The 19,146-nt window shown below is 36.6% G+C and overlaps 1 protein-coding gene across 3 annotated transcripts in view; it reads right to left on the bottom strand.

Annotated features, from left to right (window-relative positions):
* NRG2 (neuregulin 2) overlaps positions 1-19,146 on the bottom strand; it is a 178,704-nt gene that overhangs the window by 64,554 nt on the left and 95,004 nt on the right. For 2 of the 3 annotated variants that reach the window (XM_088131442.1, XM_088131443.1), the window contains one exon: positions 4,155-4,326. In XM_088131442.1, coding sequence (XP_087987568.1) covers positions 4,155-4,326 — 172 coding nt within the window. Of the gene's footprint in view, positions 1-4,154; positions 4,327-4,827; positions 5,125-19,146 lie in introns of those variants that run through there. The other variant, XM_025169839.2, reaches the window with a different exon arrangement.

Here is a 19,146-nt window from a genome sequence, read left to right on the forward strand (position 1 = left end):
AATAAAGTTTTAGAACATTATTTGAAGGGACTAAAGATCAAGATTGTTAAAAGTAGAAGGAAGGAATATAAAGTTGGTTTATTTGATCAAGATTAAAATAGCTATGTTGTTATCTCTGGTAACCTTAATGGACTTTTGCTGATCAGGACTGAAATGATGAGATTTTAAGGATTTGTTTATAGATAAGAGATTGGATATGGGAAGAAGAAATCATTTGTTATACTTTAAAAGAAGGTGATAAGTTACTAAAATTATTTATACTTGTTTATAATTGTTGTGATGAAGGGGGAAGTAATTTCTTTATATATTTCTTTTTCTTTAGTATACTTATTTTTTCTTTCTTTTCTGTTTTTTTTCTATTTTCTTGTATGGACTTTCTGTTTTTTATTCTTTTATTTTTTTAGTTTGTATTAATTCTGATTGTTGTAGTTGTAATTTTTAATAAAATTACTATTAAAAAAAGAAAATAACAAAGAAAGGAAAATGAGAGATTTCCTAAAAGAGGATTGGAGAAATCACAAGACAACTAACAATTTAAGGGAGCAGTAATCAAAAGTAATCATTGGCAAGATCTAATATAGAGAAATGAGGGTAAACAAAGATGGAAATACTATATCGAAATCCTTTAAAATGGGATTACAGAATAACAGAAACATTTGTGAAGAGGCTATATTGACCAAGTCCATTAGAAAGTGAGGTACTACAGACAATAACAGCTATCTAATAGCAAAGCAGCAAGTGCAAAGGAAATATTCATTGAACTCTGAAAGGTTTAAAGCTCAAGGAGAAGAGGCAGTTAAAGTGCTATATCAACAAATATGGAACAAGACTATACAGTTTACAGATTGGAAAAAATTGTGATCTACTGTATATACCTATAGTGAAGGACGGAAATATGGAAAATATGCAAATTACCAAATAATTGCACAAATTCCTCAAAATTTAACCAACCAAAAGTTAACATTTGTTTAAGATCTTAAAAATAATACAGATCTATCTATCTATCTATCTATCTATCTATCTATCTATCTATCTATCTATCTATCTATCTATCTATCTGAAAACAGAAATGCAAAATTCAGAAACAGCAGAGGGGCACAAAATTAGATAGCTAACGTAAGATGGACACTGGAGAGAACAAGAGAATATGAAGAGGAGAATTATCTTTGATTTTTTATTACACAGCCTTTGATGGTGTTCCACATGCTAGAATGTGGAATGTGTTGAGGTTCATAACAGTGGCAGAACACCTATTCTTTTAAGGATGGCACCTAACTAACACCAACTGCTTTGGTTTCCATTTTTTTCTCACTGAAATTGTTTTTAATTCTGCTTTTACTATCTCCTGTTTCAGAAACTCTCACCCATCTTAGTCTCCTTTTCTCCATTAGCCTGTCTTGCCATGTCGTCCTTATATTCACTCTGAATTTATTCAAAACTTGTTACTTGAAGGCCAAGGTTAACTCTACTTCAAGTCCAGAAACAATGAGAAAAGCATGGGGATCAATCTATTACCTATGCTGTTTTGGAGCAGGGGAAAAGAGGAAGGCAGAAAGGCAGTAAGAAATAGAATATTTGAACTCTGATTAGCAGTCCTATGAGTGAAAATAATCTCTTTTAAGGACACAATATTAATATTTCCACATCTGTTTATAAATGTATCCGTCTCCTCTGCTCAGAAATTAAAATAAGTTGAACAGCATTTCATTATGGAAATTTTAAAATTCATGTAGAAGAGTTTAAAAATCACTGAAGTCCTAGAAACTGAACTTTTCAAGTGTTCCTAGATTTTACCAGCTTTCACTTTAATAACAACACTGATAAAAACAATCAGACAAATCTTTTTTTGCCCATAATCAAATATCATTTAAATGAAGAGAAAAAAATTCCAATGTTGAACAGAAAGGATAGTGGATATCCATTTCATTTGCATCTCAGATTTGGTCCAGAGACTCAAAGCAGCATACTTATCTTGGTAGATAGACTTAAAAATAGATGAAAGCTTAAAAAAAATCACCAAATCTCACAAGATTTCAGTTTTTCCTTATGAGGTTCAAGATGATAACAATGGCATCTCATGAAGTTTAGAAATTTAATGGGATGTTAGCCTTTGTAAAAAAAAATAATAATAATTTGGAGGGTCCTGAAGATATCTTCTGGAGCAGTCATGGTACCTATGGGCAGTCTATTATCCATCCCTGGCTTATATGGTGGTCTACAAAAGCTTTTGATGATGAAGCCGTGGCCCACATTAAGAAAAAGGCTGGAAACAGAGTATCTACACTGAACAGGGAGCTTTGAATAATCTGACATTTTGGAGCACTGAAAAACGGCAAATATTGAGACATTATTTAAATTTTTCCAAAAAAAAAAACCAGGATGGGGGAGAACAGGGATCATGGGAGCAAAAATATGTGACGGGTCTACCCTCTAATCACAAGGGACAGTCCCTCAGAAGCTTTCCAAGCACACTCCTTGTAAGAAGTCCTTTCCCTACGAGAAAAATGCTCAAAAGACCCTGCATATCAGCTGCCATGCATTTATTAATTCCAAATTTCTGTAGAAAATCACTGGAAGATTTTATGAACCAGATCCAAATTAAAGCATATGCTTAAATACTGTTCTTTGTAGAAAAAGGACCTTTAATTCTGTCTAAAACCATCCAAAATCCTACTCATATATATATTTTTTTAATTTGCCAGTTTCAGATCTATCTAAAAGATAATAATGTATATAATTTTTATCTACATACAGAAGTAAATGACAAAATTACATTTTTTAAAAGAAAAGAAAAGTCCAGAAGGCAAAACCATCTACATCATTTTCCCGAAACTGGACATTTTCATTCCTTCTGAAATGTCTATTATCCCTGCATGTTTCATCCTATTCTGTTGATTAAAAAAAAAAAAAAGTTAAAGCAATTTGTGGTTTTTCCATTGGAAGCACAAAACCCACTTTGGGCCAGACCCCATGTTAAAGCTGGCATCTTGAACCATATTCAGTGCAATCCTCTGCCACCTAATTTGACCCATGAACTCACTTGAACTGTAGTCAAATGTTGACTTCATGAAGCAAAGAAACGCACAATGTGCGGACATCCATGGAACCCCCTCCACTCTGTGCCTGATCTGGTGTTAGGGAGCCCGCTGGCCTTGTTTCTTGATAACTTTTGCTGACATATAATGGCCTTGCTGTGATCTGAGAAGCCAATCAATAGAGAACTCCATGTTCCACACTGGTATTAATCAGAACATTATGAGGAATTTAATTCTTTGGCATTGTGTACCAAGAAAGAATAGTAAATGCCATTAAAAAGTGAGAGGATGCCTGAGTTCAACGAAGCTTCAAAAAACACCCCTTCAAAGCAAAAACAGGAAGCAAAATGGCCTCTAGTTCTAAGCCACACTATTTGCCCCAAATGACCCAAGTGACTTCTAGGCCTGGGCAAAAGCCAGACAGATGCCAGCTGAGGCCATCTGGCTCCATCTCCATCACGCCAAGCGTTAAGGCAGAGCACATTGCCTCTCCCATCCAGAGGACCCCTTGAGGGGGAGCATGCCAGCTTTGCTCACTCCGAATGCTAATAAATAATTGGTCATCTGCCTTTCCTTTTAACTGAATATGATTAAACAATTTTTTTTTCACACTGCAGCAAAAATAGTTGTGCTTTCTTGCTTCAGAACAGTACTTCCCAACCTCAGCAACTTAAAGCTTGTGTGGACTTCAACTCCCAGAATTCTCTAGAATTCTGCTCTAGATCATCTATGAAGAGAAACTGTTGGATTTCCCATTTTGTAACACAAGTCGTAGCTTAGAACAGCCTCCCGCAACCTGGTGCCCTCCAGTTAATATCTGAAGGGCACCAGGCTGGAGAAGGCTGGCTAAGATAAATGTCTCCTTCCTTTGAGTCCAACCTGCACCTTGAAACACTGAAATGAATAACAAGTCCTCTAAGAATCTTATGAACGGATCTCACTCACAAACAAGAACCAAAGCTATTTAGGACTAAATGTTATAAGCATCGCTTTATTTAGAAATCAACTATTCCTAATCAGTCATTTTTATGACAACTATACCAACTATGGATTAAGAATGTTTAGCTATAACACATTTTTTAACATTTTTAGGATGAGAAAAGCACCTGTTTTACTTACTTTCCATTCCCATATTTTATTCTGATATCTTTGCTCTTTTTCATTTCTTTGCCATCTTTGAACCATTTGTAGGACGGCTGGGGGTTTCCAGCGCTTGCCTCACATTTCAAAGAAACCTTTGCTCCAACTTCTACATTTAGGCTCTTTAGTTTCTTGAGTTTTGGAGGGACAGCTGTGAATAGAAACAGAAAGAAACCAAGTCAGTTTAATCGAGCCACCACCCCTCTTCAGTCCTGCATAATCTTAGGAAGTCACAGCCCAAGTTCTGCTAGCTTGATTTGTCAGATCCTTCAATTTCAAGGCTTTGTGGTTGCCTGAAGTCAGCAGTGAAGGCCTGATTCCTTGTTTATCCGCCGCTCCCCACTTCCACCTATCACTGTTAAAAACCTTAAAGCGGGGAAGAACAGATGCTTTTGCATCCTGAGCTTTTTGTCTTTGGCATCAAAAGCAGCTTTGGTTTCCCTTTTAGCGGCAGATCCCTCCATTCTTCCTGCTGCTGCACATTTTCCTGCCACCATCTCCCCATTTGTCTCTTTGCCTAAGAGAAACAAATGTGTATCTACATGAGAAGGAAACAGACTATACAAATGCTGGAGAGGCTTTCTCGGAAGATGCTTTAGTTCTTGTTCTGCTGCTGCTTTCACTAACTCATCCGCTATGTTCCCTCTCTTACCTCTGCTGCTGTTGGCAGCCATGCTGTTGATTCGACAGCTTGTGCTGATCTGAATGGTAGCATTTGGCTACAAGAAGGAAAGAGGAGAGGAGGAGGACTTTTTTCCTTTCAGTTCAGCCACAATCACTGCAGATTTTTTTTTTTTTTAATGCTCATGTGCCTGCCTGTTCGTTCTGGGAATGTACTGTGCAGTGGCTTCTCTGTGGCCAAATGGGAATACAAAAAAACACATCTCCACAGAGAAAACAATGGGGAATAAGAAGGTCATTCAGCCTTTCAGAATGACAATCTACTCTGCCAAACAGTAATAGCAGAGACTCAAAAGGAAAGTCTCTCTGTGATAGAAGATAAGCAGGGCAGAGAGAGAGAGACAGGAATCTGGGCCACTAACCAAGCAATCCCAGTCATCAGGTGTTCCATCTCTGCTACTCCATCTCTGACCTCTATCGGATGTTTTAGTACCCAGAGGAATTTAACCCATTACCTGCCACCAACTAATAGCCAACACTGTGATAATAGCAAATGTTCAATGTCTGTGGCCCGCCCACATCATGATATCAAACTTAGCAACCTTCCCACTATATTCGGTGAGACCTCTTTAATTGGAGTACCCTACAGGGCAATAATAAGAATAAGAATAAAAATAGAACCTAAAAATCTAACAATTAATTACAACTGGACTCTTTTCAGGTATTATTGTAGCATGAATGTAGACTGATTTATTCTACATCACCAAAGCAATGCTCCTCCTAAATATTATACATTTAATTAAGTAATTAAAATCATTATAGTTTGCCCAGAACATTTTGTGATAGGTTATATCTACAAAGACATTTTGATAATCCTATTCATTTAAGAAAGAAGGGTGAACTTGGGAAGCAAATTACTGATATTTAGCAGAGAACCTTAAATCGCTGTCTTCCTTTCCGATTTCCTTTCTGATTTCTGATTCCTCAACTTCAAGATATTATTGTTGTTAAAAGCTATCATAGATTTTAAAAAAAGAAGAAACATATAGCTTGGCAGATCCTTAGAACTAATATTATGGCTTTTCCTTAAATTAACCAGTTTTCTGAGCCAAATGATTTTTAGTGTATATTTTCCGCACTCTGCTTGAAAAGAAACGCTACGTCCCAGGATTATTCTCTAAGTTCTTCATTATTTATTTATTATGATGGACAGTAAGACTAATTTTGAGTATTTTAAAGAAGGCAAAATAGTGACCAGAATAGAAACCCAATTACTTTTGTTTCACTTGCAACAATCCCACAAAAATAATGGAAGCACAGATACAAAACAACCTGCAAGAAAAGAAAAAGATGCGCTCCTACCACTGTTAATGGTAATGCTGAAAAAATGCACTACTACTGGTGAACTTTGATTAAAAGATTTTCCTAATTCTTTGTCCTTTTGGGTTCTATATGCCCAAATGAAACTAAATCTATTTTGTCCACACTAAAAGAGTTAGGAAAATCTGCTGATCAACAAAAGAATGTTTTTTCTCTCATATATGAACACCATATGGAAAAGAAGCTACAACTGCTCAATTTAAAGATTATCTAGCAAGTCCAATTCCCATGACCATTTCCAAGTTGGGAAATTTACTGGAAACAATTCCTTGTTTGAAAATGGTGCACAGAAAGACATATTTATGAATAATCCCTATATAACAAACTACCATATATTGACATCTATTAAAAATGGTTCTACAGCAGTATTTGAAGAAGGAGGAAGAGAAGAATAATACAACCAGTTTGATTTACAGAACTAGAATGCAACTATGTATAAAAAGGGAAAAGGGTTGGAAGAATTTGTCTTTCTAGGCAGTTTCCAATATGCTTAATATCTCCTGGACTGTTACAGTTCTTTAAAAAAAAAATCACTATAAAATTGCCAAATGTGTCAGTAATATTTTTCTATGCCATAATTTTGAATCAGAAAGGACCACAGGCTTTTTTTTTTTTTTTAATCTCAGTAAAAATACTGCTACTTGGGGAGATAACAGCAGTCTCAGCTATTCAAAAAGAGAGGCCACAGAGATAATCTGGGCCTCCAATAACTATGATGAATACAGGAGCACTTGATTTTTTTTTTTCTTTAAAGGAAGTGCAACTAAGGTAGACAATTCAGGGACCTGAAACCTGCTCACTCATAATGCCTCTACCAGAGCTAGAGATTGTTATTATATATATATGGATTTCCACTGCCCAAGGCTCCCAAACCAGTATCTTCCTCCACAACAGAGAAGCCTAGAGTTTGTACCTTGGGAAGGGCAGGGAGTGTGTGAGAGAGAATGCACGCACACGCTGCAGCAGTGAGTCAACTTTTATGTGCAACGCTTCATTCTATTTTTATTAAACATTTTAAAACAAAAAAAGGCAAACAAGAAAAGAATAAGGAAAAAATGAAAAAAGAAAATACATAATGAACAAGAAATTTACAAAGTTCATGAAAATGAAGAAAAATGAATATATTAGGTAAGAGTCCAGTATAGCCTTAGTTTGGTCTTACATAGCTAAATCTCTTACATATTAAAAACTGCATATTATTAAAATCAAATTAGTATACAAGTATTAGCAACAGTAATCAACAACAGTAATCAGTGTGAAACAAAATAGGAAGTTACAATAATTTCTGACTAGTTGTTGAGGATTTAACTATTAAAACTTTATATTAAGAGAAACCAGACTTCAGTGTAGTATAAGACCATGGGTTTCATGTTAAGTTAAATTCTGAGTCAGTTATGCTTTTTAAATACATTGTTTTACATATCAAGATGTACTCCCACAACTTGATTTGCTATTCTTCTACAAAGGGAATGTACATACTTTCCAGTGAAAAGCATAAAGTAACCTTGCAGCACTTACCACTGACAAGGCTAATTCAGTATACTTTGTAGGTTTACTGATATTTAATAGAAAGATGGCAGGTTGGAAAGGAAATTCAACTTTCAGAATTTGTTTCATTCTGTTATTTCCAGAACTGTTGAGCTTTACAGCATTGCCACTAAATACGGCAATGTTATGCTCAAACACTCCTGGTTCACAAAAGAGAGGAACGTAAAATAATTCCTTCTGGATTTCCTGAGGGACTGGATATCAGACTTTCATCCCAGTAGAAATTTAGGAGGAACAAAGAACAACAGCATACAACATTCAGCTTGGGCAATACCCCCTCAAAATCTTAAAGGGATTGGGATAAGAATCTTCTTTGTTCAATAGAGAAGATGTCTCATACTCCCCAGCCAGTTCCATTGGGCTAGATCAAGCTAATCATGACAGGCCACAGGCAGTGATGTAGTGGGGTTAACCACATTTATCCACATTCTCAGACTATACAAGAGGGAATTGATCAGAGAAAGTGCATTGGACACCTCACTGAAATTTATTCTATACTGCATAGATTAATTTTTCATGTTAGATAATAAACTCTTTTTCTGATTGAAATCCCACAGCTATTACAGAATCAAATCCCCAATCTCATTTTAATCTCTTTCTCTTCCAAAGCAAAACAAAACATCATGCAAATAATATTATCTATAAATTTGAGAAAGACTTCTGGTGTTAATGGATTACTAACTAATAAAAAGCTTATTAGTGTTTAACTCCTACTATATTAGAAGTATATGGTGAAGCTATTACCCCCTATTTTTATTGGGACTCATGCTATGCTCTTTCACAGGTTGTAAGAAGACCCTGTCCACATTCCTTTTATTCCCTCTTGTTCCTTTCATCATTTCACACGCTAAGATTTGGACTACCACATTGGTTCATAATTTATAGCTTGTATATTCCATTACTGTACACTCAGTTCAAGCTACACTGATATGAAATTGTCAAGAATGTGTGTTTATTTATGTAATTGACCTACAAGCATTACTAGAAAATAAACTGAACCTAGCAGCAATGATTTCTTAAGCAGCATATTGCCAATGTTTTTCATATGGGTTCTTGGGGTTTAGGAGGGAAACACTAGCTATCTGTCATAAATAGCAACATAAGCCTGCCAAATCTCTGTCCTCCACTCCCTTTATCTGAGGTCTGGAATGTCCAGATGGCTAATTTCCCAAGTCAGTGTGTTCCAAGCTGAAAGGCAGCTATGATGCCACCACCTATTCTAGTCCCCCTCCCTGGAATCTGAAAGAGGCACGACTAGAGATCCCTGTTCCACAGAACTACACTTACAAATAAATGGTTCAAATTTTCCCTTTTAAGCAGGGTTAAGCAGTTCTGGAGTATGTTATACTAGTACAAACTGAACAATGAAGTAATAAAGGATGAGGGCTATGTTTAATAAAGGCAACAAAGGAAGGACTTGAGGAGGTAGGTTAGCTGCTACAAGTGATATGAAGTTGAGATCTGCATACCAAAGCTTATCACCAAAAGAGCTATGGAGACTGAGAATGGGAGCAGATGTAAACTACCAAAAACCAACCAATTACCAAAAACCATCTGAGAAAAAAAATTAGTAAACCCTCTTCATTTACCTCTAGTTTCCCTGCCAACTTTCAAGTTACAGTGTACTTGTCAGCAGGACAATGCAGGGTGATCTGAGATAGGTATTGGTTAATAAGTGACTCCTAGTCCAAAGTGACCACTAATGGTGCTGGATATATAATTACAGAGCTTGATCGTTAACTTATGTTATTTGGGCTTATCCTATTTTTATTACATTTGGTTTGAAATTCACAGGATTGTCAATATGACAGTTTTACAGAGACTGCTTCTTGTCAAAAACGGACAAGTTGTTCTTGGTTAAATCACCAGAATTTGAAATTTATCAATAAGCTGAAACTTTGTACCTAGAGGATAGACAAAAGAATCACTATACAAAAATAGGAAAATAAATCTATAACTGAACCACAAAAGATTGCTAATACATGTTCTGAGTCAACATCTGAACTAGCATTTTTTTAAAAAGAGGCAAGAAAGGTTTTTAATCAATCTGGGTAAATTTATTGAATTGTGCTGCTTATGTCACAGACCTTGTATAGGATCTATTCACATGGGCAGCACAATTCAACAAATTTTCGGTGTGTGGGGGTGTTCTTTTCTTTTTTTAATTCATATGTGGTGCTTTCAGTTGCTAACCTGCTATTCAAAGCATACGATTGGATAATACCTGAAAATTATAAATTTCAACAATATTAGTTTTTGTTTTGCTATTCGATTTGCATTGTTGTTGGTGTTATTATTTTTATTTCTCTTGTGAGTTAAAGCAAAATATAAAAGGAAGGAAAATAATATCAGGCTGCAGTTGACCTGACGTGAGCAGAACATAGCTTTGCAAGCGGCAAAGGTGAGAGCTACTAGGCCTGTGTGGTGGTCTGGATGTCAAGGGGAAAAGGAACGTGGAGGGCTGTACCTGTCAGCACAAGCGGAACCCTCACTTATATGAGGATGTCCAGGTCCAGCTCAAGGAAACCTCCTTTTCCTCAGGAGTGTGTGATTTCTTTCTCTATTTTTGTGAGAAAATGGTTGAGGCTCATCACAGTGATGCAACCAGGCTTCTTTTTATCCCCTTTCCTGGGCAGCCAACTATCCAGAATGTCTGTAAAGGAATCTGTTCCTTTGGGCTTAAGCCCAAGAATGGGGGGGGGGGGGAACCTACTATATAACTATGGAAGACACACCCTTGCTTCTTTTGGCTCAAGGCCTTTCCTCCCAAAAATGGACTGTGCCCCTTTTAAAAAAATTTTTTTTTTAAGATTTATTTTCTCAACATACATTCATGACTACATCTCTATTCACAAATCAGTACCTTAGTACTAGTAGCAGTAATCACAATCATCATCTGCAGCTTATTTCATCTTCACTAGGGGGGGCTATGGCACTGAGATTCACTGCTAAGGGGGGGAAACACCTGTTTTCTTAATGCAGAGAAAAGAAAGAGAAAACAGTCAAAACAGAACACTCTGCTTGAGAACTGCAAGAGAAGGGAAGCAATTTCAAAAGCAAAGCAAGTAAACAAAAGGGGAAAGGAAGGAAGGTGCAGAGTAGGGATGAGGAGGGGAAGGATGGAAAGGAGGGCTGAGCAGAGCAGACGGAACTATGGGAATACAGAGAAGCAACGGATGGAAAGAAAGGAAAGGAGAGAGGCAGATGTGGGGAAGCAATAGGATGGGAGGAAAGGGAAGGGAAAAGTACTCAAGAGACCTGGAGAGAAGCAGAAGAGCAGGAGAAGAGCACCAGCCATGTGACCACAACAGAAAGGGAAGGGAAGATGTGGCACAGAGCAGCACAGTGTCAGGGGATAGGGACCAGGCGACGAAGTCTATCTAGAAGACTTCCAGGGCCCACCTTAGACATCCACTGACAGGCAGCATGCAACCCATAGATTGTGGGTTGTGCAATTATACACTAAGAGAGGTGAAATAGGTTGGCTGTTCACTTCAGGAAGGAAGAAGAAATAGCAGTCCTCTCCCAAAGACCGACTGATATTTTACATACTAGCTCCCAAGGAGGCTGCATGCTTACTCTGTAGCCGGCACAACCCAGCAAAGTCATCTTGTACTTTTTGGTTTTTTTGTTTGTTTCTGAACTTAACCTTAACCTTATCATCACTTTCATTTCATTTCTGCAGCATCTCCAAAGCTCCCAGTAAATTTTTGCACTCATAATTTGATTGAAACTCACTCTTGCCCTGCTAGTTCTCAATCTCTGTAGTCAACCCCTGAGCTTCTCAATTGGTACCTGAAAGTTCATGTCCCCATAATCTTGTCACCCATCCAAAACCTGTAATGAGATGGCCAGAGTCAGTCTGAATTCATGACAGACTTGTAATTACAGAATACAATAATGGCAACCCACACTCCTCTTTTCAGCAAGGCATTTTATGGCAACTGCACCAAAAGTGTATGTTTGTTGGTTTTAGAAAAACTTCCCTCTTTTTGTATAATTGCTATGATACAGGCATTTATGGTCAACAGAATTTCAGAAAAAAAAATATTGGGATTGTAGCTTCACAGAAGTTTTTGAAAGCAATAGGTGAGTTAGAGCTGTCAATTCCATTTCATAAGCATTTCTTTTGCATTGCCTTAATTCACCCTGAATTAGGGCTTAGCTCTGTTGTCTATCAGTAAATTGAATTTCAGAAGAAACTTCCTAACAGTAAGAACAGTTTGGCAGTAGAACCAATTACCCAGAACTACAGTGGGCTCCACTTCATTGGATGCATTCAAGAGGAGGATGCTTTAATTTGGATAGCTACACTCAGCAGGGGGCTAGACTTGACAGCCTAAATGCCCCCTTTTGACTCTGCACATTTCTATGGTGCTTAGAGTCCTGGGTGGCTGCAAAGGCTAGAATGGCAGATTCAAAGGGTTTGCCACCTGATTCACTAAAATAGAGAGCACTGAAACAATGCACTACAATTGTCACTGTCATTAACTACAACTGTCATTGAACTTGATCTGCAACAGTGATACTGTCAGAAGACAAATGTGAAAGGAGATATATGTGGATTAATGCTTTATGTTGAAGTAAAAAGTCTCTCGTAGCCTTTAAATTTGTCCTTAGGAATTTGGTTGTCCTACTTGGTATAAGACTAGATTTTTTTTTTTAATGTTGAGGTGAAGTTGAAGAAAACACAGTGTTTATTGAGTAGTAAGATGTGTGCTTGCTTTCAAGAACTAGCTGTCCACATAGGATAAATTGTTATGCCCAGGAGATGATGTGCAATCACTACCTTTATGATGATATCTCAGTAAGACAACCACTTCCTAAGCAGGTAAGTGGTAGAGCAAATTAAGTACCTGGAGGCAGGAAGAGTGGAACCAAAGCATTCAGGGGCAGGAGCATCCTTCCTCCCACTCACCACACGGGGGCAATACCCAGCCTGGGCTGAGTCCTCTGCCAGGTGCTTTCTGCAGGGCTATCCACCAGGTCCCACTGATGGCCAAGCAAAAAACCACTTCACTCTAGAAAACTGTTTCTCACAAACCAGACCAAACTGGCTGGATAAGAACCCTGATTTAGTAAATACTAGAGGGGCAATTGTCATCTGGAATGTAACACAAAAAAGAGTGTTATCCCCCAAAGTGAACCCTTAGGTACTAATATGACAAAGGGTGGCTGCTGAAGGGTATGCTGTCTATGGCTGTCTTTATGGGAACAGCAAGCAAATTTGGAATATAAGCATAAATGCTGGGCTTTTAGAAGTTATTGATATCCCTCAAATCAAGGACAAAATGCCCCCCCCCCATCACAGAATCAAAGATATGGAAGCAGTCATTTAAATTATCAAGTCTAACCCTCCTGATCAGAGAAGAAATCCAAATTAAAGCACCCAGACAGATGGCTGTCTAGGTTCCACTTGAATGTATCCAAATAAGTGGAATCCAAATCTCTTTGGATCATTTGTTCCACTGCCAGGAACAGGTTGACAAAGAAATGTGACAAAACTTTATACTCTTCCCTTATTTATTCAACCTAGATTGGAGGAAAGTGTACGTGGTTTCAAAATTAGAGGAAGAAAGATCAATAACCTGTGCTATGCTGATGACACTAACCTGATAGCTGAAAATGCAAAGAATCTGCAAGCTCTAGTAATAAATGTCAAGGAGCAAAGTGAAAAAAAATGGGACTAAAATTAAATATAAAGATCAAACTAATGACAACCAATAGAACAACCAGCCTTAGAATTGGCTATCAAAGATGTCAAAGTGGTAGACAGCTTCTGCCTTTTAAGATCAACCATCAACAGTAAAGGAACAAGCAGTCAAGAAATACACTGCAGACTAGCACTTGATAGAGCAGCTATGAAAGCCTTGGAGAAGATATTCAAATGATTTGATGAATTTATATCTGCAAGATCAGAACAGTGCAAGCCATGGTATTCCCTGTGCCACTCTATGGAAGCAAAGTTAGACTTTGATAGGAAGAATATTGATGCTTTTGAACTTGGATATTGGAGAAGACTCCTGAGAATACCATGAACAGCCACAAAAACAAACAAATGGATAATCAAACAAATCAGCTCAGAGTTCTCACTCTAGACACAAATGACCAGGCTCAAATTATCCTACTTTGGACACATTATGTGAAGACCCTGCTCTCTGGAAAAGGCTCTAATGCTGAGAAAGGTGGAAGGAAAGAGGAGAAGAGGACGACCAGCAGCAAGGTGGATGGACTCAGTTACAGTGGCATGAGCGTACCATTCAGAGACTTAAAAGAACAGGTTAGGGACAGATCATCATGGAAAAAAATCTATCTATGTGCTTGCTAAGAGCTGAAACAAACTTGATGGCACATAATCAATGAATGTGGTGGACCAGGCTGAGTTCACAAGGAGAAAAGCTGGAAACCTCAATCCTCCTCTTCCTGAAGCCTCTTGAGTCATCACACCATGGCACAACCTTCAACTTTGGATTGTATATCTTGGTAGTTCCCACTGCCACTACCTATCTTCTAGGATGTATCCTCACCTGTTATCTATCCCATAACCCAGGCATATAAGAGACATAGGGCTGCTACAACCTGTGCTATGTTTCTGGCCATTAAAAGGTAGAAATGCAAAAAAATGAAATAACTTCAGTGGTAAAATATCCTCATGTGTAGCCTAGAAATATGTAACATGATGATTCGGCTTTCTTGAATCAGTTCAAGACCAATTTCACCAGAGATAAACAAATCAAACTTTATTTAGAAAGAAGAAAGATTAAAATATAAAATCCCTCTTTAAGTGTTAAAAATGCAAACATTTGGTGATGTAAAGGCTAAATCCACCTAGTCCACAATAAAACAGGTGTTTAAAAGAAATATACAAAAACTGCACCATTCCAGGCAGATAAAAAGATGATTCTGGTCTGTGACAAATAGGAAGATCTCTGGCAGAATCTTGAAAGAGATGCTGCAGGGATTCCAAGTTATTACAAAGCACAAGGAGATTATGAATACAGAAAATGTCTTTATGCTCAGCCTAAAGGAAGAATAAAGTGTGAAAATACATAGCATTCAGGAGCTTGTTCAAGGAAATAACACCACACAGAAAACAAGCTGAGAACAATCTCCTTGGCTAGGCAGTTTACCTATTTCAGGAGAAGGAGAAGGAGAAGGAGAAGGAGAAGGAGAAGGAGAAGGAGAAGGAGAAGGAGAAGGAGAAGGAGAAGGAGAGTTCCTGAATGAAAATAACCACTTTAAGGTTCCTGAAATGCTTCACTTCTTGGGGGTCCCAAGCTTTCCTCAGAGACTGTTGGGGAGATTGATTTCCTGATCCTTACTCAGCATATTTCTCCAGCTTGTTTAGAGTTCTGTTTCCAGTTTTAAAATGGCCAATATTTATCTTACTCCAGCAGATGGAGAGGCTGAGGCAATCTCCTTCGGTACATGACCCAGTACATGCATCTCTTTCTTGGTGTAGGCCAGGTCTGGCTAGCAGCCCGCAGCCTTGTGAAGGTCTAACAAGCAGGTACGTTCACAATTAATCATAAATCAATCAAAATAAAATCATTCCCAGATAGTAGCATATCATATTATTAAAATGGATCTCATTTGGGAAGAAACATAAATTGTTTCAAACATTATGTGGACTTTTGTTTAAGTTTGAAAAGTTACTCATGTATTTTCTTTTCAGTGCCCAAAACCATTTGTACAATCTGATTCTGTGGCTGATTCTTGACTTTTATAGTCAAGTCTCTTTATTTTGGTCAGTAACCAGCAAAACGAAGCTTTGAAAAATAGGATTATAGCCGTCCCATTGAAATAATAGTGTAACATATGTACTATAAAAATGGACTAACATTACATAATTGCTAACACAAATGATAACATCATGATACCAAGATAACTAAAATTATAAGTTCAAAATTTTAAACACAAAAACAAACATAGTGAATATTTGTGAGTTTAGGTAAAACTATAGAGCAATAACTTAGAATAATAAAAATAGCTAACATGAAATATAAAATCATTATATCACTAATATCTATAAATAGACATGTTTAAAATTAATATTATGCCTAAAGGGAATATAATGATATAATATAGAGTAGAATAATTATTTATATACTAAAGTAACTGAAGAGTTAAAAAGACCAATTGTAACTGGTCAGGGCTTCACTAATGATTGCAGTCCTCAGGAGGGTCTCTCTGGGAGATCAATTATTTCTCCTGGAAATAACAGTTAATATTAAATCTATGAAACATATAAGTTCCTGGTCCTGTTTGCTTTCCTATTGAGTAATATAAGGCACATATTGATTTTTGGAGCCCATTATTATTGGAGGTTTTTCTCACTTTCTTTAATGAGGCTTGCATGACTGTAATTTTGAAGGCTGGTAAAGATGCAAGCTATCATCCTGGCTACTTGATAGACATGGATGCCAACATTTTGACAGCGGCATATACACTACGAATGCACGCTTTGATGATCCACCCTGTGAATTTGGTTTCATAAAAGGTTGACAAGCCTTTGATAATGCTGGATTGCTAATTGATATTCTACAGAAAAGCTAAAATCAGCGATGGTGCTTTTGTTGGGTGGGAAAAAGACTTTTGATATAATAGAGTGGAAATTTTTGGAGCAAGTGCTGGCCAAATCAGGATTTCTATTAATTGGATTAAAATGTGGTACTCAAATCCTCTGTCAGGGTAATTAAAAATAAAATTATCTCTCATCTATCAAAATAGATGTAGAATTTGTCCTTTTATCTTCTCTTTATTTTTAGTTTGATATTGAAATCACTGGCCTGTCTTTTAATGCAGTTGAAGGGTATTTGCAGCATAACAGCAGTTGGAATCAAACTATTATTATTTATTTATAATTTATAATAATAGTTATATATTTATGATAATATATGCCTATATATATAATAGTTATATATTTCTGATGATATATAATGCCTATATATATATATATATATATATATATACACACACACACACACACACACACACACATACATTTTTATTAACGAATTTTTTAAAAAATAAAAACAATACAAATTTTAAAAGAGAACAGTCTGGAAAGTAATAAGTAAAGGAAAAAAGGACAAAGAAAAAATAGAAAATAAAGAAAATAAATGAATGATGATATATAATGTCTTATTGATAATTATGAATACCCTATACTAAAATGTATTAATTTAGTACAACCAGCCTTTCTCAAACTTTTATCCTGGAGGAACCCTTGAAATAATTTTCAGGTCTCAAGGAACCCCTGTGTAAAAATTAAAAATAATACAAAAACTTCATAGCATAATTCACTTCCAACCTACACTTCACATTTTACAATGTTTACAACAACAGCAAAGTGACAGGCCAGCAGCTGAATCGTGGCATGTAAAATTCCCACCACTGTGACTATTAGCATTGCGCAGTGCACAAAGTTAAAACAAACACTTTTCTTTTTCAATCACAGTCTGTCATAGAACCCCTAACAACCCCAAATGAGAAAAGCTGAGTACAACAGTTTAGTAAATTACAGGTTGTTCAGTTAACTGGAATAAGTCTCATACACTGCCTCTATTGTAGACGCTAATGTATTTTCAGAACTCTGTAAAATGTGAGGTAATTCTTGTTGTCTGAATTCTTTTAACCATCTTGGAGTGATTATTCCAAAGAAACTTTCTTAATTTCTGGATGCAAATGTATCAGACTGTCTATCACAGATTAACACTAATATAAACAATTTATTAAAAAATCCCAGTGAGCTTGCTTGCTTATTATTTATTTTAAAAAATTCTGTCCTGTCCTGTCCCAAGATTCTGGGGAATGATAAATGTTCTAAAATCAATCTTACTTCAAAATTAATATAGACTGAATCCTACCTAATGCTGATTCAATCCTACCAAGACTGAGTGGCGGTGAAAATTAGGGACACCTGGATCTCGGAATATTCATCTTTAACCTTGGATGGAGTTCCACTTCCCATTCAAGAGTGGTACACAAGTTAGGGGTCTTCTTGGATTTAGAGCTCCTGCTTGATGAGCAGGTGGCAGCTGTGGCCAGGAAGGTCTTTGCCCAGCTCCATCTGGTATGCCAGTTGTGCCCTTTCCTGGATCGAGAGGTCAGTCACTCGAGTCCTGGTCACCTCACAGCTTGACTACTGCAATGCATCTACATGGGGCTGCCCTTGAAGACCATTTGGAAGCTTCAACTGGTCCAGAATGCAGTGGCGTGGGCGGTCATGTACATATTTGGAAGATGTTGGGATGAAGGTACAATTTTGGCTGTTATCCAGACAATTATCCTACACTATGGGATAATCCCAGTCTGCAAATTGCAGTTACATCTTTTATTTTTGGAAATCATGGGCTAGTCGGAGTATTCATACTTAAAATCAGAGTATACTAATCAAAACTTTAAGACTATATGAGTTACTGGTAGAGGAATTTGGATAGTATAAACTATGAAATGGCAGCATGTTCAATTAAAACATCTCTTAATTCCAGAACTTGGTTCAGATGCACTAGCAGCATCTAGTGAATAACTGGCCCAAAGTCACCCTGATGGCTTTGTGTCCAAGGCAGGACTAGACCTTACAGCTTTCTGTTTTCTAGCCTGATGCCTTAACCATTACACCAAACTGGCTCTCTCTTTTTTTTTCTTATGTAATGTATTTTTTTCTTTCTTTTTTCTTTCTTGTCTTTTTCCCTTGTATATTAAAGCAATACATTTTAAAATTTTAAATATTTAAAATGAAAGTTCAAATCTTCAGGCTACTTTGTAATTGACAGAGAATGGATGTACTTCCAGTCTTATAATATTAATATTTTTGGAACCATAAAAATATGCAATATCCACTTTCTATTTTTCTGTTATTTTCTGCATTTTTAGTTTGGTTTTTTAAGAGCATATCATCTACCAAAAAAGAGACAATCATTGGGAATATAAATATTATATGAAATAATTATAAAGGGAGCCATCATAGCATAGGACCCACATTATATGAACCAATGTTATATTTTGAGCATCCAATAATGAATCCATTGATTTCCATCAAATTACATGGGTGTCCAATACTTGCAAAATAACAGTGTTTGAATCAATTGTAATTTTAAATCTAGAAACCATTGATTATCAGGTGCTAGATATTCCAATTTCTTATTCCATGCTTCCGAATACTCTTAAACATCCAATTTAGCGTATAAACAAAACTCGTCATGGTCTTATAATACAAATTGAAATCTGGAAAATAACAACTTCCTTCTGTTACTTAGAACTGCATTTCTTAGTGAAAAACAAGGAGAGTTTCTCCAAATAAACTTCTGAAACATTATTTTCCTGAAAACACATTTTAGGACTATAGAAAGGAAGGCTACGTATGGTAAAAATTACTTACGGCAAAAAATGCATTTTAAAGTACTGGATGCAACTTGAT

This window comes from Python bivittatus, unplaced genomic scaffold (genome assembly GCF_059951505.1).
Source record: "Python bivittatus isolate LINGU-HERP-01145 unplaced genomic scaffold, Pbiv_v1 ctg000960_np1212, whole genome shotgun sequence".
Lineage (NCBI taxonomy): Eukaryota > Metazoa > Chordata > Lepidosauria > Squamata > Pythonidae > Python > Python bivittatus.